A 26059-nucleotide genomic window follows, 5' to 3' on the forward strand; every position below is an offset into this window, starting at 1 on the left:
GCATTGGAAAACACATTAAATTCATGGAAATAACTTGTTAAAAAAAAAAACGCAGCTTAAATAAAAATAGTTTATTATTGAAGACTTTGCATTGTTGGTCAAGTTGGGGATGTAGTTTGGGCATCTGTGGCATAGTTTGGCTCAGATTACAGTCACGGAAGGCCAAGCAGATGCTAGCTACAGCACAGAACTGTATCTGTGGGGGTCAGAGTTTGATTGAGAGGCGGCCATGATGTAGAGTCTGACAGAAGAGAGTCCAGCTGTTTATACTGTTTCTTAGACGGACGCTTCCCTCGCAGCAGTCGAAGGCAGTTTAAAAGACCCAGGTCTATCAGCACCTGGGAGGAAAAAACATGGAAGTGGTAGAATAATTCAGGGAATCTGTTGATATACAGTACTGCACAACAGTACTGAGGCACCCCTATACTTTATATTTTGCTCAGAAAATGACAAATTATTACTGTCTCAGGTCTGGGCTGGATTTCTGTTTATTTTATGTTCATCTAATATAAGTTACTTTTTAGACCCAGCACTTCTTTTATAATGGGAAGTGTTTGTTTGGGGTTTTTTTTTCTTTTTTTTTGTTTTTTTTAAAAAGCAAGTCTGTGTCCAAAGAAAATTTTGAAACAACTTCAGAGTCTTGAACTATTGCTCAAGACCTACTTTGCAAAACAAGCCTGGCTCCTTGAAAGCAAAGTATAAGGAAATGAAGTGTGAAGACTTTTGCACAGTATCGTATCGCAATGAAAGCATCATTATTACTATTACCCCATTTAATTTGATCCCTCTGTCCCACTGCAGCCTCCGTTTAACAGTCTACAAGATGGTATCACAAACCTTGACACCGTGTGCCCTCTTGCTTCTTATTGTTCCCTCACTGTTAATTATTTTTATTTTTTTTAAGATGCTTATCTATTTTATTTAACAAATGTGGCCACAGTTGTTACATCAATTCGCTAAAGAAAAATCCCATCTTCTTTATTCAGGCCTTCAACACCTCTAGAGTGGACTATGTGTGGTTAGTCCAAAATGCTGCTGTGCATCTTTTAACAGGCATCAGAAAGCATGGTCACATCACTCCTTTGGTCAGCACTGCTGCTTTTAAAATGTGCTATAATAAAAAAAAAAAAAGTCTACAGTAGGGCCTTATTCTAGCAAACATGTTCACTTTAGAATATTACGAGCTTTCTATCACAGCCACTTTAAAGATGTCTGATTTCGTTGATTTTGCTGTGTAGTTTAACAGACGGGGAATCTGGGAAGCTCCGTACAAATCACTCACCTCCACGACAAAACAAATGAGGAAGTTGAGAGCAGCCAGACTAACGAGCAGCAATTTAAAATTCATGTCAGAGATGTTGTACAGTTGAAGTAACCGGCTAAAGACAGCCCCAGGATACAACACCAGCCAGGTTGTCACACCAAACTGGACGAACAGCAGGATAAGGAAAACCACTGGGAAAAGGAGAGAAAAAAACACTTGTGACTCAACTGTCCTGCATCAGTGATAAGTTTCACTAATGTTGAACTCAGTATGACTTTCATGAATAGTTCTAAATTTGTCCAAATGTATCGCCCTCCCAAACTGAAATCATCCTCCTTTGGCATTTGAACATGTTGACTCACTGTTGTGGTAGAGGGGTTTCTTGTGGGGGTAGCTCTTGGTGACCACCACTGACATGATGATGTACTGGAAACCAGATATGTCAAACACACAGGTGTTTTCGAAGTTTGGCAGATTGGCTGTTCCGACCTCAGTCGCATTGAGAGGAATATACCTAAAAATGAAGGAAGAGACAAATAAGAGTTAAAGTGCAGAACACGTGGGATGCTCTTTTTCTAAATCTGCATCTGAACACACAGAAGTCAACGTAAACAGTTTTCTTGAGGGCAGTCTGATGAGAAATAAAAGCTATTTTGCTGACCACTCCTCTGAGGTTGTGATGAAGAGCGCAGCCAGCTGGCCCAGAGCAATCATGCAGGTGTGGATGAAGAGGCTGCCCAGTACAGGCAGGGCCAACAGACTAGCCGCGGGTCTGGAAGGGTACAGCTCTTCACTAGGGCCTCCTCTTCCCATCACAATGGCCAGCAGAGTCACCAGAAGAATGTCACAATACAGGAACTGCTGGTCTGCTACGCTCGTCTTCACCTGGACACACATCAAGAATGATTATTTAGGGGAGAAAAAAACAAACAAAACAAACTTGTATGATTTAGGACTTTGTTTTGTTTTCATGCAGATCAAGTCAACCGGACTGTGGTTCTGTTTGGCATTTGGTGTTAAGAGACTGCACAGGTCACATTTTATGGGCTACCAAAGTGTTCAATATTAAGTGAAAGAACATTTTCCACATTTTAAAGTTGGAGCTCCACATACACATAGTCATTTCCATTTGCTTCTAAGAATAACAGTTAAAACTGCTTTTTTTGACAAGAGCTGAACAGAATGCAGTGTGCTTTCGCTCATGCCGTTTTATTAAAGTTTTTGGCCACATTCATTTCTCACTACCTGTAGACCAGGTTGTACTGTTTTGTTTTTTGGGGGGGGGGGTTTGACCCTTGGCAGCGAGAAGTCCAATCAAGCACTTGTGATAACTTGCAATGAATGTTTCACATCGCTGTGGAGGAACTTTGCTCAACTTTTCTTCGGAGAACTGCTTTCATTCAGCCAAAGCGGAGGGTTTTCCAGCATGAGTGACCTGGATGACCTTCAATGAGCTCTTGGAGTATTTTTGGTAGGCTTGCCACTGTAGGTCCACCACTGTTCCGAGTTTTCACCATTTGTGGATCATGTCTCTCTCTGTGGATCCCTGGAGTCCCAAACCATCAGATATTTAACCCTTTCCAGACTGATAGATGTTGATTAATTTGTTTTTAAGCTGCTTTTTGAGATCTTTTTGCCTGTTTCGCCTTGTCAAACAGGTCACGTTATTTCTTTATCCAACAGATCTGCTAGTAATCAGGCCTGGGTGTGAAACTGAACTCATCGTTAAAAAAAAAAAAATGCATCTAATCACATTAATTCATAATTAATATAGAGGGTGGGATGAAGAGGGGGTAATAACCATTTCCCACAGGGCCAGGTAGGTCTGGATAGCCGGATAGCTTTTGGCTATCCAGACCTACCAAAATGCAGGTATCATTACACCTGTTTTGTGTTATCTTTGTCTTTGCTTATCTGAAACATGTGTAACGTTTATTATGAGTTATTTATACACATATTTTCATACATTTTTAGTTTATTTCAGTCATTTTATCCATAAAATGTATGTTTTGGTTTATTTCTACAATGGATGAAAAGCTGGCAATAAATTGCAGCTTCATGTTTAAGGTGATCTACGGGGACAAAGCAGAGAAAGATGAGGGAGTTGTGATCTGCTGATACTCACCGTGTAGAGGATGATGACGGAGCAGAACTGAATGAGGCTGTAGAGGGCCATGTATCTAAAGAGACTGAAGGAGGTGACCAGAGAACATCGTCCCTCTCTGAATGGAAAAAGAGTAGGACGGGGAAAAAAAAAGGACAGATCTTTTTCTTTTTGCAGACACAAATGAGAAGTTTGGTTGGTTTTCAAAAAGACTTCCCCCATCTGCTTTGTGTTTTCTAGGCTTTTAATCTCAGTCTTTACCTGATAAGCAGGGGCACACAGCTGATGTTTTCAGTTTTGGAAGTAAAAGGTGAGGCAACTGAAGCCTCAGCTTCGGAAAGAGAAACCCCGACATCAGCAGCTCTTAGTGCCCCGCAGTCATTGGCCCCGTCTCCACACATCCCCACTCGGTAGCTTCAGAAACAGTAGCAGTATTTCACAGTTAATGTTATAAAAATGATTCCCTTTCATTATATTTCTACTCTGTTTTATTTCCCATTTGTTCTCCTTATGTGTCAACTCCTTTCTAGTTTGTGTATGCTGCAGAAACTGTACTCACTTCAGTTTTTGCAGCTCCTTCACTAGCTGGGTTTTCTGGTCAGGGGCCATGCGTGCAAATATCGTGGCTCTCATCAAAACCTGCAGTGACAGCAGGTTAAAGTCATTAGCGTGCAAGTGCGGTGCACTGTCAAAGTATTCCTGTTTACACAGTTTCCATTACCTTCGGCAGATACTCAGGGAAGTGGTCACAGAGGACAGCAAAGGACTTGCCATTGATAGCCAAGTGATAGACAACACCACCCTGATACAAACCCTGAGAGAGGAGGAGAGACATCAGTAACAGTAACTCGAATGAATCCTGCCAGTTGAAAAAAAGTAGGCCATAGCTGGACTTGTTATGCATACAACTGTCATAGAAACAGAAAGCATTCAAGCTGTTTAGAAATGTGTTGACATGAGAGAGAGATGAAGATCATACCATTTCATTTGCCTTCAAAGCTGCACAAATTTGCTTCCATTAAAAATGAACTATAACCAGGCAACAATATGAGTCCTCGACTTTACTTGAGCACTGAGGTCATTTACTTCCATGTTTGCAGGCCACAGGCACAAACACAGAAACCAGGCGTGACATCAGTGAGCAACACTTCAACCGGAACTCTTTCACAACGTAGCCGTTTCATAATTTCATAGCTGCTAGTATGACTGTAACAAACATTTTAGCAACAGAGTACAATCCAGAGTGGAGTGTCCCATTTAAGCAAGACCAACCTGAGTGATGACCTCTACTGAACTTTGGCCAGAAAGAGCCGCTTCCTCCTCCAGGCTGAACCTCAGGGTGGGCATGGACTGGGCAGTGTGGGGGGTTGCAGTGATGAATATCACCTTCTCGTCAGATCCCACCATCCCACAGGTTTTTGCTACATTAACTGCTGTTAGAACATTGTCCCCTATGGTTAAAAAGACACACAAGATGGGACAAAAAGACTTTTAAAAAACCCATCTGTGTCGATTCCTGCAACTTACTATCTTATAACAAGAAATATAAGTTGCACGGTCAGTGATGAATACAAAAACATTCCTCACCAGTGACCATAATGCTGCGAACGTTCGCCTTTCTCAGGATGTTGATAACTTTGGCACTCTCAGGCTTTACCAAGTTCTTCATCATCAGCAAACCCAGAAAGTGCATGTCTTTCTCTACTTCCCCTCTGTGGACAAACAGCTTGATCAGCAAACATATTAAACTATTATAGATCATTTTTTTAAAAATGGATAAGTTTTTGTGCCACAATTAAGCCAGAAATATAGACTATGTTCTTACCGCTCAATGGTGCTTAAGTTAGAGTTCACATTTAATGGCTTGTAGGCGACTGCGAGAACCCTGAGGCCTTCACTGGAGAAGCTGTGCAGTTTGCTGGAGAACTGTGCTGGAACTGGAAATGCAAACATTCCATTTTGGACAAATGTCATAAAATAGGAAAACGTACTGCAAAAAAACAAAACGTGAGTAAATGTCACTAAAGCTATAGTTATGATTTGTGTCAATTTTGAACCTGTTTGAGTCTGGCAGAGGCTCGCCACCATCTCTGGAGATCCTTTGATGAAAGCAAGAGCTGAGCGCCCCCCGTGGGTCACTGTCACCACACTCATCCTCTGCAGGGCTGAGGAGAAGGGAAACCTTTGTACAATTGCCATCGCCTCATCCGTGGACTGAGAGCAAAATGAAAGAATAAATGAAGACTTTCGGCAAGTTCTTGATCTTTCCAAATGGCAGACAAAGCAGACAAAAAAAAAATTACGCTGCTTAAGCTTACGCGTTTTCATTTATCCACCTGCCCTGGCTACATCTGCTTACCAACTGTCTTGCATTAGAAAAGAGGCACAAACCAAGTACATCTTTCATTATCAGCAGCCGAAACACAGGAGCAACTATTTGAAAAACAACCGCTGCCCATATAACAACTTTACAGTCAGTAAGCATTCGCTTTAATAAATCCTACTGATCAACCTGTATCAGTGATAACAGGGATACTCACTGCTCCATAAGCTTGTTGATCTGGTGGTCTCATTACTGCCAAAACTTTGTGGCCTCCAAACTCTGCATTTAGCACACTGCCATCTCCATCTGGCTCTTGAAGAGTCTGCAAAATCAGAAAAAAAATGAACTCCAATTCCCATTAATGTTTTCAGATTGTGAAACTGAAAGAGCCTCCAAGCATACATTTTCATCAATTATTTTTAAAAAATCCAAATTTTTAAATGAGATGCATACGAGCTCAAGCACTTTGAAATAAGTAACACGGTAACATACCCAACCAGTGGACTCGACCATCTTAAGCTCCAAAGGGTCTCCGAGGAGCTGGCCACGCAGCAGCGCAACAGTGTGACAGCAAGCCAAGCCAGACCTCAGGTGCCCCGGAGGCAAAAGCCTGGGCTCAGGCACCAGCTCTGAAAAACCGGCAGGCTCCGCCTCCAACACTCCCCACACATCCAGACCCTCCTCTGTCAATGTTCCTGTCTAAGAAAACAGATGTACAAAGCAACATGTAAAGTAGCTGTGGTTCATCTCTATGTACACAGCACACTTCTAGCAACACTCTCCCTCCTCACCTTGTCAAAGCAGAAGAGTGAGACCTTGCCACAGATGTTGATGCGCGGTGGACTGATGCAGAAGATGCCACGTTGCTTCAACCTTCGCTGAGCGTAGATTGTGCCAGTAGTGATGGCAGCAGGCAGAGCGGGAGGCACCGCAATGGTTACAATATCCAGACTCCTAATAACCAGCTCTGCCCAGGTCACCTGGATACACATCCAACCACATGTCAGTGATAGTATTTTACTATGCGAGCAAAACATGCAGTCACTAGAGATGCCACTTACATTTGATCTATAGAGGACCACAAAAATGTAAATGGTTCCAATGAGAGCTGCAGCAGTGAGATGGGGAATATTGGAAAAACTTGTTATTGGGTCAAAAGGCTTCATGTCTCAATGATAACCAGGTTGCTGTTAAAGCTCTTACCAACTGAAGCCAGGATGAGCAGGAACTTGACGGCATCTCGGTAAAAGCGGAAGTCGATTGGCTGAGGATATAAAATGGAGCTGACCAGGTCACCTTTGGCTGTGAAAAACCCTGTGGATAATCCACATACAAACAGAAGTGGTTTCACTTGGTGTATAAACAGTTTAAGTGCCAAAATATATTGAATGTATAATTATTTGCAACTGTAAACCCTTTTATATTTTCTTTATACTCATGTTTATTAATCACTTCAGGAAAATCTGATCCGTCTTGCCTCAGTGAAAAATATTTCTGCATGGAGTCAAAGCATCACAGGGTCCCTTCAACTTGCAAAATAAACTCTAAAAGAACGAGTCACATCATCGGTTTCTCTACTCACCGGTGCTTGTAACAACAGCAACAGCCCCACCGCCTCCTGGTCTTCCTCCCTTTGCCTGAATGAGCTGCGTACCGGAGAACAGGGTGTGTCTGCGCTCAGTGTCTGAGCTGTACTTCCTATCACTAGCCTGCAGTGGAGTCTTGAGCACGGGGACACTTTCGCCTGGACACAGATGACAAGAGCAGATTACTGCACACATTCCTCAAAAGTCAGGCTATAATAAGAATTAGTAACACACCTTTATGACCAAGCGCCACGACCATTAGTTGGTCAAATAATAAAAATGTGTCTGAAGCAAGTTATGTACCCTCTTTTGGACAGACTCCTACACTAAACATTCATTGAATAACTAGCACTGACATGTAAAGTAGTTTGGAAGTGAAGAAAATCCCTTCTGATGGCCAATTTGTTGCTTTAGTTACACTCAAGGTTGTGAAATGTGACTTGACTCTAGCCTTGATAACACTTTTAAATTAGTCTTGTGGGCACGACGAGCAAATAACATGACGACTGAGGAGCACAGCCAATCGATTTTGTTTTTCCACACATTAACTCCAGATGCGGAGAATCGGGTCAGGACCTGGTTATGATAGTTACATAGGGACATTGTTAGAAACTGTCGTCTCTCAAAAAGCAGGAAATTGTCTGCCTCACATTTATTCTCACTACTGGAACGACTCAGTTTGGTTTAGGCCAGGGTGCTACCTGGTTAGAACACACTGAAGGCATGATGCAAGATCTACGAATTCATCCGACTATTACCCGTTTTAAAACATCATATGGGCCACAGAGCTATCATACACTACACAGACTGGCAAATAAAATGTCCAAACATTTGCTCTCACGTGCACATCTGCAGGATGTCTTAGAAAAGTTCAAAATGGCTGTTTGAAAATGTCTTTAGGTGCTGTTAAGGTCAATTAATTACCTGTGAGCATGCTCTCATTGACAAGACACTCCCCAGCCAGCAGGGCAGCATCGCAGGGCAGCAGCATACCTTCCTGAGGGATGATCAAACAGTCGCCGGGGACCAATTCCACTGAACTCACACACTCCTCCTCTGAGAAAACACACAGTCCAGTACAGATGTCTATGCGAAGGCTTCTGGAGTGACTGGTCAGAATCAAAAACCTACTGAACATGATAATTTCACACTTCCTTTGCAAATGTTTGTCCTCGTGACCAGTCCTGCACTAATGTGCTTAATGTAGTACTTTTCTCTGTTTCTGCATGTGTAACCTTATAGGCAATGTGGAACCAAATTATATTTTCTCACTCTCTCTTTTTTTGTTACATTTCTATAGCTGCTGGATATTTTTGCAAACTAGTTAAACAAACAAAAAGCTCAGCTGGTTTTTGCCTCAAGGGAACAGCTTAAAGTTTCCCTGGGGAGTTTTTCTGTTTGCACTCAGCGATGCTTAGTAGAACATGTTTGTATATGAGATAGAATAACAAAGTTACACAACTACAGCCGGTAAAGCACATTGTCAAGGTCCTTGTCCACGTAGGTGCATAAAGAGAGGACCATAAAGGGAGGACAAGCATGTGCCAGTTAAACCGTTTAACAAATTACTTGTACACTGTAACTGGTCCAAATGATCAGACCTGACATTCTGTTTTAACAGGGTGCATCTGTGGTTTAAGAGTTAGCAACTGTTACCGACACAAATGAGTTTCATTTAGTTTGAACACTATTTTTTTTATCTCATCAGCAAATCGAAGTGTTTTTAACTGATAAACATGCTCCTCTCAGTGACTGTCTTGGCTTTAACAATTAAAACTTTTTAATATTATTTATTATTTATTGAGCATATCGACTGCTCTTCCATCTTCACATGAATTACATTAGTGGACTCCTGTCAAAGTTATTTTAAGTATCAATCAGTTAAACATTCCACAAATAATTGTGTTTCTGGAAAAAAAGTAAATTCATATTATAAAACATCTGCTTAAAAAAACAAACAAACAAAAATACCCCTCACCTCCCGACTTTCTGCGAATAGTGACGGTTGTGATTAGCTGGGCCATGTTGCGAAGCGTGATGCTTTGCTGGTCACAAAAACATAAATACCATTATTCTCTCGTTTCTGTGCTTAAACACAGTCAGTTACAATTCCAGTGTTTCTGATAACAGGCTCACCTTCCGGGTCTCATAAAGTGAGATACCGATGGAGATGACAGAGATAATAAATATACATATGGCATAAATATAATACTGATCAACCATCCAGAGGATGATGCTGAACATCTGGAACACATAGAATGGGTTGAGGATCTACAGAAACAAAAAAAAGAGTGAAAAAAATATGTTAAAAAATATATATAACTGGATGCATCATGTGAGCTTTTTAAATAAATTATTACATCAAATATTTAAAAGCCAAATGAAAAAGAAATCGGTATGAAGGTAATCATGTATCCCACCTCCTCAAACAGCAGCTTTGGGTAAGGCTTCACAGGCACATCAATAAGATTTGTTCCATATATGGTTCTCCTGAAAGAAATCGTGCATTTGATTATTCAGCATGGTCCTCTGAGATTAGGGAATGTGTTGTGTCCATGTGTTTCCTACCTAAAGCTCTGCTCCAGGGGACTCAGTCCCTTTTGGGAGCCATGCAGGTTATTGCAGGTCCAGTCCTCATTGAGGACACTATAAAAACAAATTAATCCACTTTTTTTTTCCACAACACAACGAGTGCATTAGACTATTAAAAGAGTGAGTTTTGGGGGTATGTTCTTCTTTTTATTTAAGACACACAAACTCATGAGTCTAGTTTAGTTGAATCCCACTGCATTATAGTTTTTTCCGTACCTAACGCGACAGAACGCGCCTTTCCTATCCACCCAGACATAACGCAGTCCTTCAAACAGGTAGTACCGCAGCAGTGTTTTCTGCAACACAATAAAGCTGTCAGATCTTGGAGAAGTACCGTTCAGGACAAAAGGTTCTGCTGAAACATCTGCTTTACCTCCTCTTTGTACAGCTGAACTGTATCTCTGGATTCGGTATCCTCTGACTGTCCAAGCAACTCCAAACTGGAAAGAAACAACCAAGTTAGATTAGTTTTGTTTAACAGTTCTCTTAGATATATGTACACAGTTGAAAGGCTTAGGGTGTTGTGTGAATATATAGACAAGTAGTTCACCTTCCCTCCTCCATCTCCTCTGTAAGGACCTCCACCACATGCTGCTGGCCAAAACTGTCCTGAAGGAAAAGGTTACACAAATTCACCAGTTAGAGTTGGAAACTGGACACTTTCTTAAAGCAAGACAGGAAGTATCTAACAGAAAACTGCCATTCAATCTAGGTGATCAGAACATCACAAAATAAAGTAAAGTAATAACTGTTCAGGTTAGTGTAAGCAGGAGTATTTCACTAAAAAGTTCCAGTACTTCAGTGATTCACCCACCTGCTGTTCAAACCTTCTGTTTACATTTGGCAGCCAATCTGAAGACAGTTGGCGTAAAAGGAAGCTGGTCTTAATGAGAGAGGAGCTAAAAAAGCTTGTTTCAAACTGTGAATGCAGGACACCAGGAATACAAAGCTGGAGATGACGCCCTATTTAAAACTTTGGAATGGAACTATCATTGCATATATTAGCGAGCATATATTTTTTTTAAAAGTTACGTAAAGTTACGCTAGTATGCTGGATGCCCTTCCTGACGCAACCCCAAAAGGATTTTTGTTTCTTCCTGGAATCTTTTGTTGGAGAATGTGTAAACAACTATACATAATACATATACTAATACTCTATGACCAAGCCAGTTTTTGCAATAAGAAGCCTAGATTAAGTCCTGCAAGGACAATGTGGAACAAAGTGATAGGCAGTGATAATAATGCCAGCCATCAGGTTGAGTTTACTTCAGCATACACTCAAAAAAATGAATGAGGTGGATTGTTCAGTGTATATTAATTATTTATTTTCATTTTACTTAAAATATATGTTTTTGTTAAGTTAACATATGTTTTTCTAATCAAGTCTACGTAATTGTGTCTATTATTCAACGTACATAATACTAATGTGTTACTTGATCGCATAACATTTAAGTTAAGTCAATTAGGATCGATATACCTTGTATAGCCACAAGGTGGCAGTAATGCAAAAACAGTTGTAATGAAACCGCGCAGAACAAGAAGGTTTCACGGCTTGTGCCTGCTCATGCGCAAGACTTCAAATTTAACTGAAAAAGGCTGTTTTGGCGCCAAGCTACTGTTTCTTTGAGAGGTAAGACCACTTTTTTTCTTTGACTATGTTGTGTAGTATCTATATGTCCAGCATGGTTATATTTTGCGTTTGTCTTACAAGACATGTTATATCGTTTGCGTGCGCTTGTTTTACATTAGTTTTACTGGGTCCTGGACATGCTTATTTTGTGGACTGTGTAAGAAACATTTTTATTGTTTTTTGTTTTATTAAGGGATTAGCTACAGGGGTTCATGGGGTTATTCTTTCAAGGGGTTATTTTTCCATTTGCTTTCTTGGGATTCCTTTTCTGTAATCCGAGAGTCGGAAATATCGAATAGGATAGCAAGGATAGCATAAAGTGACATTTAAAATCCAAAAAGTCAAGGGCGAAAGCCACTGTGACACCATTGTTCTGCTCTATCAGTAATCTGTATTATGTAAAAATGGTCTGTAAATACAGCATGTTTCCTAGCGGAGTTATACATATCAATGTAGTTATAAATTACAGTTTGTGAAAGTACACACTTAATTTTTTTAATAAAATTATTCAAGACATATGAGTGGACAGACAATGGAGGTCGACAGACCTGGTGATAATTGCTTCTATAGAAAGTTAGCACATGGCAGTGTCAATCTCTTGCTTTTCTTCTGAGTAGTATTTTATTTAGTTGTAATTCAAACAATAATTTGCTTCTTGAAATTAAGTAATGAATTTCTTGTTTTACTTTATAAATCTCAGATCCTGCCTTTACCTGCTCCCTCCTATACTGATGTGGTGTATGTGGTATTGCTGAGCTTGTATGTGGTATGTGAACTGTTATACTTTTAAAAACAAAACTGTTTTATAAGTTAAGTTTTCTTTTGTGACCCATCCCATGCCCCTGTTATTTCTTCTCCACATCTGAACCATGGTAAAGGTTGCAGTTCAAGGGCCTGAGGCATGAAATTCTTTTCAGATCAGCTGTGATCAATATTTTTTGGAACTTGATAAATAACAATAAAAGCTGTAATGGCTCCATTAGCATTTTGTGTAAATGTTTGTGTTAAAATTATTGCTTTAATGAGGTCTTACTACATTAGTTTTAGTTTGTATATGTGTACATATAGTATGTATATTTACAGTACAGTATGTTGTGTTTGTTGACATATTTTCAGGTGGAAGCAGAATATGTGAGGATTACTACTGCTGCACATGTTCCAAGGCTTTTTACACAACTTGACCAATACACTGACCAGCTCATAAAAGTCTTCAAGAAAAAAGGAGGCGTTGCAGGGAAGAAAATTAGACAAACTTTGGCCCCAGCCACACAGGTGCGTTATTCTGTTGGTAGCAAAATATTATGGCTAATAAGATCATTTTCAAATTTAAACAGCTAGTGTATGGTAGCTGCACAGTGCACTTACATTTATATTAAGCAAGACAAAGTTTGGTACTCAAAATGTTGAAAATTTAAATTACCTAAACATATGTAAAATCTGATCCCTTGATTTAGGTTAAACCAGAAGTGAATGTTTTTATGTTATGTTTTGAATGCAAAAAAGATGATGTATTAGTTTGTCTTTACCTCCATTATGGACATATATAATGTGGTGGAAACCCTGCCCAACAGGTTAACTATTCATGTCCATGTGATGATTAGTTGGTCTTGTGTACATGTCTATCTGTGCAGTGGATATGTCATTCATTTTGCGTATAATGTGAGTTTCTGTCATCCTAAAGTATATCTGTTTTCTCTTCCTGTATCTCTGCCACTCTCTACAGAAGGAAAGTATTGAAAAGGGGAGGGAGTGTGTCCTCAGGGCACTACCTTTTTACCTGAATGAAGACCCAAGCATCCTCTTCAAAGAATAATTGGTTGGTAATTTTAGTTTAGTTTTTTATCTGTATTAAACCAAATTTTGAATAACTAATGTTGTTGCATGTTGTTGTTGTTGTAATTTGCATGGAACCTGTTTAAATGTTTTGGGAAATCTTCTTGTATACCCAAACTATTTATATTTATCGTTGAATCTGTAGTCTGAAATAGTGGCACACTGGGGTGCATGTTCCTAATATTGTGTTTACGTCATTAAAGGGTAGCTTTGGCCCTTTTTCTTTCTTTTTTTAAAACTGGATGCCATTTTTCTATGTTTTTGTGTCTAAGCTACAGCTGTTCAGAGGGAGCTGGAACAAATTACCCTTGCTATCTTTACCATCGAAAGAGCTGATGCCAGCACTCCTCCAGCCGATGTGGGTATAACCATCTAGTGTGTCCTGCATGACCTGGAAGACCTGGCCTCTGCATGTGCACTCTTAATGGGTGGGATATATGCACTGAATCTCAGTTAACCTCAAGACTGAAAGCTTTCTTTGAAGTACTTCAGAAGCTCTTCCTTCATCTGTATGTCAGCATACTCTTGACCAAGGTACAGTTGCTCAAGAATACACTGAATGAATAAGCCAACCTTTAATTTGGATGATGAATGTTCTGTCAGATGGACAGAAGTTTTTCGGAGGCTGAATGGGAATAAAATGGTAATTTGTAAATGACAGATAACGGGAAAATTACATTTAAGAGAAATTTAGAACATTTAAAAAAATTTGTAAACTACTACAATTTGAGAGATTTTACTGTTGTGGGGGGCTAGTAAGAGACAATCAAAAGTATTGAGATTTAAAGGATTTAATTGAGAGATGATACTGCACCAGAAATGTTGAAGGGTGGTGTGTATATTAGCGTTCAAGGCATATTGTTATGAGGTGGAAATATGTTCATATTCAGTTTGTGTTACATTGTGTGCATTGTAAAGGTAATTGCAATACATACTAAAAATAAGGGTAAGTTAGGAGGTTGATCTGATATCCCCGTGTTGGTGTTGTTCCCAGATCATCATACTAAATGTTGTTCCAGGATCAACATTGCAAGTGACCAATCAGAATGTTGTGACGTCATACTTTTGCGACTTCGGGAAAAACCGGCGTAAAACAAAAAACTGTACTTAAGCTGCGTGAAACCGCCTCTGTCCGCCGATCAACTGACCCTAACCCTAACCGTAACCCTTTAATAAACAGTAAGCAGAATTGATATTGTCCTTGCAACATTGGAATTTCATAAATGCACGAATGGCTTGGCGCGCAAAAGAATAACGTCACAACAATGTGACAACATTTTCATGATGGTCTGGGAACAACACCAACACGAGGATATCAGATCATCCAAGTTGGGAATGCAGGATGAATGTATATTTTGTGGACTTTTAAAGACGAACAATTGTTTCCATGTTAAAATGTTTACATCTGAAGTTTTTTGCCCAAACACTAGTAAAATAAATGTTGACAGTGGCAAGTGTTAAATGGTTACTGCTGTGCTGTTGCAAAAAAACTGAACGCTGACAAGCTGTTTTATTGTTAGACCATAATGTTGGCATGTTTTGTTAAAGTTTTATTTGGGATGGTGATGTAATTTTCTTTGATTGCTAATATCAGTGGACTATTTATTATTATTATTATTATTATTATTATTATTATTGTTGTTACATAAATTTTTTTAAAATTGTGGCTGTTGAGGTGGACACTTCACTTTGCATTGTTAAAGGAAAGCACTTCATTGGCATTGTGTTACTGGACTGACCCTAAGCAATCATTGCAAATAGCAACTTTGCTATCCATTTTAGACACTAAAAGAAAAAAACACTCACAGACCTTACTAGCATCACATGTGCATAACTCAAGTGTCATCTTATCAATGTGTTATGTGATCTTCAATGCGTTTTTTTTTCTCTCTTCTATTTCTGGTAGATACAGACATTTAATTTAAAGTCTTGATGTTGCATCTGTCTACATACTGTTAATTACTAACCCTAATGAGCTGTTGTGTTTTATTTTGGACTGGGTTTACACAAATGCTCACTGAATGTGTTGGCAATAAAAGAAATTTTAAAAAATAAGTTGGATGTACTTAATTCATTTGTGTGGAACCTGTTGACAAAATAGATTTATGTAAAACTAATTAATAAAGCACAAGGTGGCTGAAAATATAATATTTGAATTAATCTAACTTAAATTTAACATTTTACTGCCACAAATAAGAAATGTGTTGAAGTAACTAATCTAAACTATCTAACCTGAAAATATATCATCTTTGTTCATACAACATAACTTGATTTAGTTAGTCTTAAATATGTCTTGTTAATCTTAAGTAGTTTTTTTAAATTAGATGAACTAAAGATTTTTGCTTTAAACTAACATAATTCAATTTCGTGGAACCTGTTGACAAAATAATTTTAATTAAAGTCAACGTTTCATTTTTTTGAGTGTAGGAACTGTTTGATTATCTCACTCTGAGAAGCAGAATATCCGCCAAAGCCGGAGGGCAGGACTTGCAGCGGGCAAAGACACCAAACCGTGGGCGCCAGTGAAACACAAGCAGGAGGAGCCCTAAGGACAGCAGGGCAGCCAGTCGACACAACCACACCCGCCAGCGCACCCACTTATACCCCTGAACATCCTGGTGGGAGAGAGAACCAAACAGGATTTCAGGTTCAAAATCAGACTCATTTTCACATCCACACAGCGGTTCATTTCCATAAATCTAGTCAACTTATCATTGGTGGCATTGCATGTTAAAAAGCCACTGTAGGAAGCCAGATTGTGTCTTGTATTGTCTTTGGAAGTGATACTAAAAACCACAAATGATAGAAGTTATTTATAACAAGGCCACAGAGACCAACGCAAGTTCTGCATCTACAGGTGACAGGTGCTGGGCACAACATCAAGTCATCAGTTTCTGCACTTTCACTTATACAGCATTTGATTTTCCCAGTTTAACCTTTTCTTTTCTATATCTATCTAACTCACAGCTAGATAACAAACAACACACACCACAACAGGAATCAGAAACACTGAGTAGGTTCTTACCATGTGTGTGTCAGGACTCAGTAGGGGGTCTCGAGGACTGGGTGAGGGGAGTCCGCTCTGCGGCTCCACCACACTACCTACAGAACAGGATATGCAGGGTGAATGGTGCGTCTGTTAAAACATTAACATGAACCAAGCAGCATAAAACACACACACACACACACGCGCGCCTTCAAAGTCAATATTGACAAAACGCAGTGCAAAGCTTGTGTCCGGTCCATGCCGCAAACTTGAAGAAGACTTTCTTTAATGTGAGACATCCTGAGCAGGAATTCAGATACAAATATTAAAAAATGTTTTGCCTCTGCAATGTAGTCTAAACTGAACAGGGAGAGCTCTCCAGTCCAGGACAGTGCGGGTAAAAACATCTCACAGTTGTTCATCTGTGTACTTCTAAATAAGTAAGATCACAATGTATATGATTTTTAGGAGATTCAAGAGTCACCATAAACTCTAATAAAGTCAATCCGCGCATCTCATTAAGCTGGAAACACTTTGAGGTTTTACGAAAACATTAACTTTACAGCGCGAAAGAGGTGAAAAGCTCGCTATAAACTCATACCGATAACAGCGAAAATCAAAACAAAAGCACAATAAACGACGCTATTTTCAGAACAGACTTCCGCTTCCAAACAGCTGGCTCGTATCGAAAAGAAAACCACATTCCTTTAATTTGAAAACACAATTTAGGAATAGACTGACCTTACCCTCAAAGCGCGATTAAAATTAAGCCTTTTCCCGAAAGTTACGGATCAGACCACCTTGCAGTGGTGCTTCGGCTCCCTGTAGCCTGCACTGATCCGGGCTCTTCATGCTTACGAGTCTAACCGGCTTCTGAAACAAACCCGTCACACGAAACGTCACCCGGAAAACTGCAGACAGGACGTTCATTTTTATTTATTTTAATCTAGTTTTTTTTTTTTTTATCATATCTGAGACTACGCATGCGGACAAATGGACAGGACAGTTACATTAAAAAATGTACTGGGGAAAGGGGAATCTTATCTTATTATTATAAAGGTAGCTAACAGCCAGAGTGCAACCCGCCCACCGCCCCGGGTGAGGTAACCATGGGAACGGCACAGTAATTAAATCGCACCTGAGCACAGTATGAGGGCCATTCAATACCTCACAGCTGTTTTCTGGCACAGACATTACACTGCTGCTTTCCCTTGTTTGAAAACTAAAAGAACGAGTTAATCTGGTTCATACCCGCGCGCGCACACACACACACAAACACAGCAACACAATTACGTTTCTGTGCTTGTTTGCGCCACCAGCTATCTTAAAATACACTGGATGTTGCTGCAACACTGTGGACAGTGCTAGCTGAGAAACAGTGATTGCTCTCTGCCTTTCTGATCGTGTGCTTTGCTAAGATAAAAGACAAAGTGGAGATAGCAGAGGGCTAATCTGCGCCTTTCCCAGATCACCTACCCATCTAGTTTATGTCCCAGTACACCTTAGCTACATTTAACTACATTTCAACAGATAACAAAAGAGAGAAACTCTACGGAGGTAAAAATCTACATTTTTAAGGGGAAAAATGCCTTTTACAGCCAAATGTTTTAACTGGTTTATATCAAACTTCTGTCTTTCTATTAAAATTATAATTAAACTGAAAACAGTGCTTTGTCAAAATAATTTTCAACATGACTCCTGACTACCAGGGTTTGCTTCTAGAAAGACTTACAGTTGCTTACCTCATTTCATTTCAAGACCAAGATGATATTGATTGGAAAAACAAGAAACACACGCACATATCAAGTTATCATTAAGACAATGTATTGTGCATGATACCATAACTGCTGCATGTTCATAATAAGAATATGATGTACGACACACGCATGTACACACGCACACTACCCTGACCACAAGAAACAACCGAGTCATCTGTTCTGCCATGCCTGTACTGCAGTCATGTGGAGGATTATCCAAGTTGGGCAATTTGACCAAATCACATGCTCACTTTGGTCGAACTAGGCCATACTCAACCAAAAGAAGCCTGTAAAGTATCAGCTATTCATTCACCACAGTGGGCCTTGATTTTGAAGTCATTCACCACGGTTTTCTGTGTACCTAACTATTTGGAATGGCTCATTTAACGACATGTTGCTACTCACCAGCTTCTACCAATTTTCTTTGTAAAAATCAGTGCTTGATTTCATCCGGTTAAGAGTCACCAACTCATTCAAATATGTCACCCATGTAAGGTGTCATCTCTTTACAAAACTTAAGAAAGCCCAGACTTTCAATTTCACGATAATACAGAACTTACACAGAGTAAAATTTCTGCAGTGTCTCAAAAAGGAAATGCCCTGTGTGCAAAAAAAAAAAAGACTAGACAGACACAAGACAGTCATCTGAGCTGAGGATGCAAAAACAAATCCTTGAAATTAAATAACCCAATACTGGGCTTTTCTGCCGGGACCAAGAGTCCGTACACCCAAAGGATAACCTTGCCATCCTGATATGGCCAGTAAATTCCTTTGTTACATCTTAGCAACTTAGAAACAGTTTTAGCAACAACAGCAGTGAAATTTACTGACTCGGAGCCCAAACAATACTTTATGAAACTGCAAAAGGGCACACAAACTGAAAGGTGCTAGTATCTGCAGCTGCAGCAGATACAACAGCAATACCATAAGTAACAGTAAATTGAGGAAACAGTAGTTTCTGTAGTGCTTTTGTAAGTAGCAAAAGTAGGGCAATGGTGAAGTCTTTAGATTGCCAAGGTCTAAAGGGATAAGCATTAATTCATCTCCAGGGTATTATGTTATTGGCTGAAATTTCACAAGAACTTGACCGAAAAATCAGTGGCAGCAGGTCTTATAGAGTGACTGTTGTCAGTAAGTATGGAGGAGGTGAGAAGAGAGGTAAACAATGAGTGTCTACAGGGTGAGGCTTCTGTTATGGTTGGGTCTGCATTTCATCTAGTGGTGTTGGGATCTTGTCAAAACTGATAGAATTATAAATGGAGCAAAGTACCATCAGATTTTGACCTGCCATACAATGCATAGAATTGAAAATGTCTGATTGGCAATGGGTTTATGGCAATGGCAAGTGCAGTAAAAGCACACATTTATAGAAAAACACAGAGTAGAACACTATCAGTCATGAACTGGACTGTCCCCAGAGCCCAGACCTGAACATTATCAAAGCAATGTAGGATCATCTAAACGGAAAACAGAACAAAAAGCAGCCAACATCCAAAGAAGAGCTTTGAATGTTCTTCAAGAAGCCTGGAGAACTATTCTTGAAGACTACTTAAAGACATTTTTATGAAAGATGCCTAACAGAGTTCAGACTGTGCTGAAGAATAAAGGTTACTTCCTAGCTTGCTAGAACTGTAAAAACTAGGTTGCTGCCTTATATACTGTATTTTCATTTACGTTTGCACATTTTTCGATAAATCGCTGCACCTTTTTCCCATTTTTCTACAAAAATATAAAGAAATGAAAGGTGGTTCGCTTCACATTAGAGTTGAATTTCCAGTAATTCTGGATGCTTATCTTTATTAGCAGCCCTTTGTCCTTTGTTGACACTATACTGACATAGTACACAGTCGATCAAATGAAAAAAATAAGAAAGTGGGACCTTAGTACGCAAGCTGACAGAAGATGACCGTTAGTTTTTGCCATCAGTGGCCAACATTTATCCGTATCTAGCCGGCGAGATAACAGAGTTGTGGCTAACAGTTAGCAAACACAGTGTGTATGTTTGCAGGAAACGTTCCCTTTAAAGCATCCGCACTTACCGCTCCCGTTCATCCCGTCGTCAGATCCCGCATACCTCTCATACCATCATAATGTTAATGACAAACAGTTTCCTGCTCCCGGTCATAAAAGCTTCTTTCAAACCATGCAGCGACCTAAACTACAATGACACATGTCTACGGATAGCCTCCTCGTCCAAAATTGTGACGACGCAGAAATAGCATTAAGTTAAAGAGCGTGGTACGCGAAGCGGTGATGTTTACTGCTGGTTTGGTAAGGACCACAAATATCTGCTCATTTCTTTCACGTGGCGCCTTTTTCCAAATAAAGCCGTCATGATATGCGTGAACAGTTGTTGTTTTAGGTGCAGTTCATGTGGATCACGCATATCATGACAAAAACAACACGTCATGATTACATGTCCCTAGAATGAAAATTGGCATCCAACAAATTAACTTTGGCCTTACACAAAAGAAAAGTTTACATTTTTATTAAATGGCCAAAAATAACAAATAAAATGCTATGACCTAATATTGGAAAACCCGTTTAATTAAATATAAATACCAACCAATCGTATTCAGCCATCGCCAAGAGTAGAGGCGGGTGGATCCAAGGGCGTAGATTTTGTTTTGGCATTGGTGGGGACGGATGATTCAACCACCGAACCACCTTTTTGTCTTTGCTTCTTGATAAAAAGGGAGAATATATACTTGCCTACATATGCTATTCTACATGCTTTTAAACCGTTTAAAATTGCAATTCATAGTTTTATATGTTAATTATATAATGTTAAATTACTATTAAATGTATTTTACTTCAGCCATATTCCATATAAATCAGGTATCATACAAAAATAAAAAATAGCTTCAAATACAGTCATGACAATAAAAGAATATGACTTTAAGGACTTAACAACATTACTTCAGTTATATTACACCAACATCTCTTATATACATTAGCACTAAGGGAACACTGAATGACCTGGTGGGTTTTGTCCATAAAACTACTCATCTAAAATTACCACAAAGTAAAAGATTTCTCAGCAAAATTATGCAACATTTTAGGCACACTATAAAAACATTACTGATGAGTCACTCATCAGTAATGTTTGTTGGGTGAGTGCATTTTTAAAACAATTTCTGCAAACTGCACTACAAGGTGGAATATTTGCAAAATCATGGCTACTTCATGATATATTGTCTCAAAATTAACCCTATGAATATCTCAGTACCATTAGGATGAAATTTTAAGGTTAGACGTATAATTTTAACAGCCTCTGTAAACTAATATCCTGGCTTGCTCGAGGCTGCCGTTTTCTCTGACAGTTTCAATCAAAATTAGAAATGCTGCTCTGAGACTGAGATAACTAATAGTGCTGCCTGTTGTGCAGTTAGTTTCCAAAACACGTTATTCATGGTTACAATTTTAGACTGATGTGGGCCAAAGCCTAGCATAGCCTGTAACGTTATTATGACGGACACATTTTATGAGTGAACTTGACTTTAAGTGACTTACAGGTTTCTTTGAAAAATACTTTCTTATATCCAGGTTCTTCCTTTGCGCTGCCATCCTCCTCTCCTCCTTGCAGCGCAGGCTTGGCGCTGCTAAAACTAAACAGAGTTTTTCTGTACTCGAAGAGATCAAATTATTGGTGGGGAAAATTCAATAATTGCTGGATATTGGTGGGGACATGTCCCTTCCGTCCATGCCAAATCTACGCCCTTGGGTGGATCAATCCAAATATCGATACCGACGCTCTTATTGGTATAGATACCAGCGCGAAAGGACCAATACTTTGTTTCTATCCAAGTTCACCACGCAGTTAAATAAATTAATAATAAATTAATAAATGTGTTAAATAAATTATTTACTTGCCAATGAAATCATATACTTGAAACATGAGCTACTAAAAATATTTGAATCTTTTTGCATTGACTGTCATCTCTATTTTATTTATAGCCTACAACACATTAAAACAAGAGAAGCTGACCTAAAGTTGGTTAGAGACAGGCACATTTCAGGTCTTCAAAAAAACACATTTTCAACATACATGCAAAACTGAAAGGTGTGAATTACTGTATTAACTAATTATTATGGGAGGTAAAAAAAAAATCTGTTTTAGTGGTCATTAGAATGTGTCTAAAATCTGCAAACTCATGACACACTGCTCTTTCTGGCATAGCTGGTATCTAATACCAATAAGAGCGTCGGTACCTTTAAAGATTAAAAGTATTGGTACTGGTATCGACAATATTGGCCCTGTATTTACTTAGTGTTGGATCAATACCAGAATGTGCAGTATGACAGAGCACCACCACAAAGGCTGGTATGGAGACAGTGTGTAAATGGCTTTAGCATAACATGGGTGTAATATTACCTGGTAACATTTTACCACTACTCATTCTGCTAAGAATATTTATGGTCGAAAAAAAAGTTCTCGTTTACACAGTGAAATCGGCTTACTACAGACCAATAACACATGCAGCCCCGTAGCTGTTGGGCAGCTTGTAGGTGTAGGACATCAAAATTTAGAATTCGGGTAGCGTTTGTTGTCATTATGACAACAGGTGCAGATTTTTCACCATAGGTTATTTCTTCCTCTTTGCCATGAGCAGAAAATTATGTCACTGTGACAAAACATTTGATATGTTTTCATCTCATTATCCTTCCCTAGGAATGCAAGTTACAAAGGTGATCAGCATACGAGCATGGTCTCCATATCAAGCTTTACTCGAGTTTAATGATTATGCATATAAATATTAACAAGCTGATACAATTTCAAGCAAATGTAGTACAGCATGCAAAAAGCAGAACTGTAGTCCAACATGTCGCAACACTTGTACGGCATTTCTAGCGTCCTTTTCTCAGAATTTCCATCTTCCTGTTCACTTAAACACACTTGGACTCATTCAAACACATAAGACACTCATCAAGAGCACAAAATGTACAGTTCTAAGCAAGGTTTACAGCTGGCCTCCTAAGTTTGAGGTATTCTCAGTGGATCTTGAGCCAGTTTCATATTCACACGCTCATGAAGCTGCTGCTTTCTTCTCTTTGTAAGTCGCCATCATTTTCTTGATCTCCGCGATGGCCTTTCCCGGGTTGAGTCCCTGTAGAGAAGTGAGTCAGACAGAGTGAGAAACTGAAAGTCTTAACTGTGAGGAAGTGTGTGTTTGGTCACATTGGAGCACCTTGGGACAAGTCTTAGTGCAGTTCATGATAGTGTGGCAGCGGTACAGCGAGAAGGGGTCCTGAAGTTTAGACAGGCGCTCCTCTGTGAATTCATCACGGGAGTCAATCATCCACCGGTACGCCTGTGGGATAAAGACACCAAATTCAGTATCAATGGCATCTCCACCAGCAGTTAAAAAAAAAAAAAAAGAGCTATCTCCCTAACATTATAATAATAATATAATATATTACCTACCTGCATGAGGACAGCAGGTCCAAGATATTTGTCTCCATTCCACCAGTAGCTGGGACAGCTGGTGCTGCAGCAGGCACAGAGGATGCACTCGTACAGGCCATCCTGTTATGTTAGACAGTCAAATACCAGCTTATTCTGCCTGTTTAATCAAATTAGCAACAGCTCCTAAAACGTTGCTACCAAATTAATTATTTATTTTAATGGTTAAACCAGAGGTGTCAAGCATGACGCCTGGGGGCCAGAATCGGCCCAGTGTGAAGAAAGACAGAAATTTGGACTTTTAACTGCATTTCTCAGGTTTTACAGCTTCTCCTAATGACAAAAGGTTCCCCCATGACATCTCACAATACAGCAAAGTAATTACATTATAGATTTCTGTAATTTTACACATTTACTTCTTACAATTTAAGCCGAAAGAGTCAGGCTGACAGATTTCTTTCAATTTACTACAGCAGCATTTCTTCATCATGTAGAAAAACCAAGGCACACTGTTGAAATGAAGCTTCTTCATCTTATAATAAGATATCCCATTGATTAAATCTGTAGTTAAACTTCTGAAGACTGACAGAAAGTGGAGTTTCACTGGTCTGGCCTACATATAAAAGTTGGCTGTATGTGGTCAGCAGTGTAAAATAAGTTTGACATCTCTGGGTTACGCGATCAGTTCTCAGCGTGTTATACAGTACTGACACATGGCTTCAATGTTGCTTGTGTTAACCATGTGAATCACGTAGAGATTAAAAGAATAAGTTTTTTTCTTTTTCTACCAGCTTCTGTCTGTCCTCCACTGACTGGAAATACTGCTCCTTCCCCTCCTGAGATTCATCTTTCTTTTTCAAGTAGGGCTCGATGGATTTGTACTGCGCGTAGAAGTTGCTCATATCCTGGTGGTAATAAGGAGAGACACATGATGAATGTAATAAACTGTAATATACTTTCTTCCACGTCGCTTGTTTTTAAACTTAGATGGGTTCTCTCGACTAGCAGTACTTACAGGCACCAGATCTTTGACGACATACATGTGTGGAAGCGGGTAGATTTTGGTGGGTTTGCTAGTGTTGGCGTCAATCTTGTTAAGGCACGCCAGAGTGTTTCCTCCATTTATATTCATGGCACATGAGCCGCAGATACCTGAAGATATTTGAGATATTCACAGACAGTCAGTCTGAAACCAAGTCACTGATTTCTTTCATTCAGAAATTGTTCACATTATTATGTGCAAACAGAATCCAAATGGCCTCTCTTACCCTCACGGCAGGAACGTCTGAATGTGAGCGTGGGGTCTATTTCATTCTTGATCTTAATGAGGGCATCCAGAACCATCGGCCCACAGCTGTAATAATGAGGACACGTCAGTAGATTAGACAATGGCATAAAACGTGCAGTAAAAAGTAAACATACTGCTCAGCAGCCTTCTGTTCAATGACCAGTTCATGACTTACGTGTTGAGATCGATTTCGTACGTCTGCATTCGTGGTTTGTCTCCAGACTTGTCGGGGTCCCAGCGGTAAACCTGGAACTTTTTGATCCTGGGTTCAGGAGCCGGAGCAGCTGCAGTCTGAGCATGGCGCACCATCTGTACCACAGATAGTAAACAAACAATCCCAAATGAACTGAACTGAACATTACCAAGGTATCTGAATAAGAACAGTACAACAGTACAGTCCGATTAAAAACATTAGATATGTACAAAGGGACGCCTCATGATGTGACATTCCTGTTGGTGGTGCCATGTAAAACTAATCTGGGAGTATCCTGGAATACAAGAGTCTATCTAGTACGAGTGCTAATGCATTCCCTCGTATGAACAACAGCAACAAGGGCATTTAATTTACAGTTATAATGACAGACAATACACTTAGATGCCCTCAGATCAGTCTTTGTCGCGTTGTGTATTTACACAACACAGTTACTTACTGTACGCTCCTTTTGTGTAAGATAGTATGGAGTCTCCCCCTAGTGGAGGCCTGAAAGAACTGAACTGAAAGCGTTACATCACCTTGCGGACTTTGGTTATCTAACTGACTCTTCCAGGACAATAAAATATCAATTTAATGCATTAATAGCTGATATATTTATTAGAAGTTATGAAGTGTATAACCTATGTGCACTACCACTCAACAAAGAGGTCTTTACGAGGAGAAAAAGTTATCCGACAGTTTTCGCTTGACAGCTGACTCTGTCAAGTACTGTCAGATTTACACATAGGCATAGGATACAAAAAGGCCTATGCTACACATAGGCATAAACACTTTGTGATAATATCCTGTAGCCTAGCAAAAAAGTAAACAGTGCACGAACCAACAAAAAAGCCATTAATAGTTACGTCAGTGAAGCCTTCAAATACCGAATTAGATGTTTTTTGTTGGGGGTTTTTTTTTCTACTTACCACCATCACACTAGAATTCCTAAAAGCCAAAACATTTCTACTCAGACACGCCACCGACATGTTTCTGCCTGGATATTTCTGACAGCCACAATAGTCTCGGTCACTTTATGTGAACTGCTGCTGCTGTCTGTGCTCCTGATGTAAGCCGAGACCACGCCCCCTACGTGCTT

General features: G+C 39.5%; 2 protein-coding genes and 1 long non-coding RNA gene across 5 annotated transcripts; 1 reads left to right on the forward strand and 2 right to left on the reverse strand.

Annotated features, from left to right (window-relative positions):
• Positions 1-56: 56 nt before the first annotated feature.
• Positions 57-20271, reverse strand: atp13a2 (ATPase cation transporting 13A2). Of its 3 annotated transcripts, none has more exons than XM_026153760.2 (29): positions 20115-20271; positions 16358-16434; positions 15780-15947; positions 10420-10478; positions 10243-10309; positions 10086-10165; positions 9846-9923; positions 9698-9767; positions 9414-9548; positions 9256-9322; positions 8202-8333; positions 7274-7435; positions 6895-7005; positions 6753-6799; positions 6483-6671; positions 6184-6390; positions 5909-6013; positions 5426-5582; positions 5194-5305; positions 4956-5080; positions 4641-4819; positions 4090-4182; positions 3928-4007; positions 3630-3782; positions 3390-3486; positions 1926-2149; positions 1627-1778; positions 1283-1455; positions 57-338 (listed from the first exon to the last, which is right to left on the reverse strand). In XM_026153760.2, exons 1-29 carry the CDS (start codon positions 20125-20127, stop codon positions 174-176), a joined length of 3477 nt encoding a protein of 1158 aa, XP_026009545.2. In that variant the 5' UTR covers positions 20128-20271; the 3' UTR covers positions 57-173. The 3 variants fall into 3 exon arrangements, with proteins under 3 accessions (XP_026009545.2, XP_026009546.2, XP_080151471.1); XM_026153761.2 differs by lacking the exon at positions 20115-20271 and adding an exon at positions 17065-17198; XM_080295345.1 differs by lacking the exon at positions 20115-20271 and adding an exon at positions 17060-17160.
• Positions 11411-13744, forward strand: LOC145423162 (uncharacterized). The gene is made up of 5 exons (XR_013904271.1): positions 11411-11499; positions 12200-12265; positions 12616-12771; positions 13223-13315; positions 13605-13744. It is a non-coding gene; the product is annotated as an uncharacterized LOC145423162 (long non-coding RNA).
• A 2511-nt stretch (positions 20272-22782) lies between the features above and the next one.
• Positions 22783-26059, reverse strand: LOC113013876 (succinate dehydrogenase [ubiquinone] iron-sulfur subunit, mitochondrial-like). The gene is made up of 8 exons (XM_026155087.2): positions 25890-26059; positions 24943-25076; positions 24748-24833; positions 24495-24631; positions 24268-24384; positions 23501-23602; positions 23265-23387; positions 22783-23183 (listed from the first exon to the last, which is right to left on the reverse strand). The coding sequence occupies exons 1-8, from the start codon at positions 25947-25949 to the stop codon at positions 23103-23105; spliced, it is 840 nt and encodes a 279-aa protein (XP_026010872.1). The 5' UTR covers positions 25950-26059; the 3' UTR covers positions 22783-23102.

The sequence above is a fragment of the Astatotilapia calliptera genome, chromosome 20 (assembly GCF_964374335.1).
Source record: "Astatotilapia calliptera chromosome 20, fAstCal68.1, whole genome shotgun sequence".
NCBI classification, from domain to species: Eukaryota; Metazoa; Chordata; class Actinopteri; order Cichliformes; family Cichlidae; genus Astatotilapia; species Astatotilapia calliptera.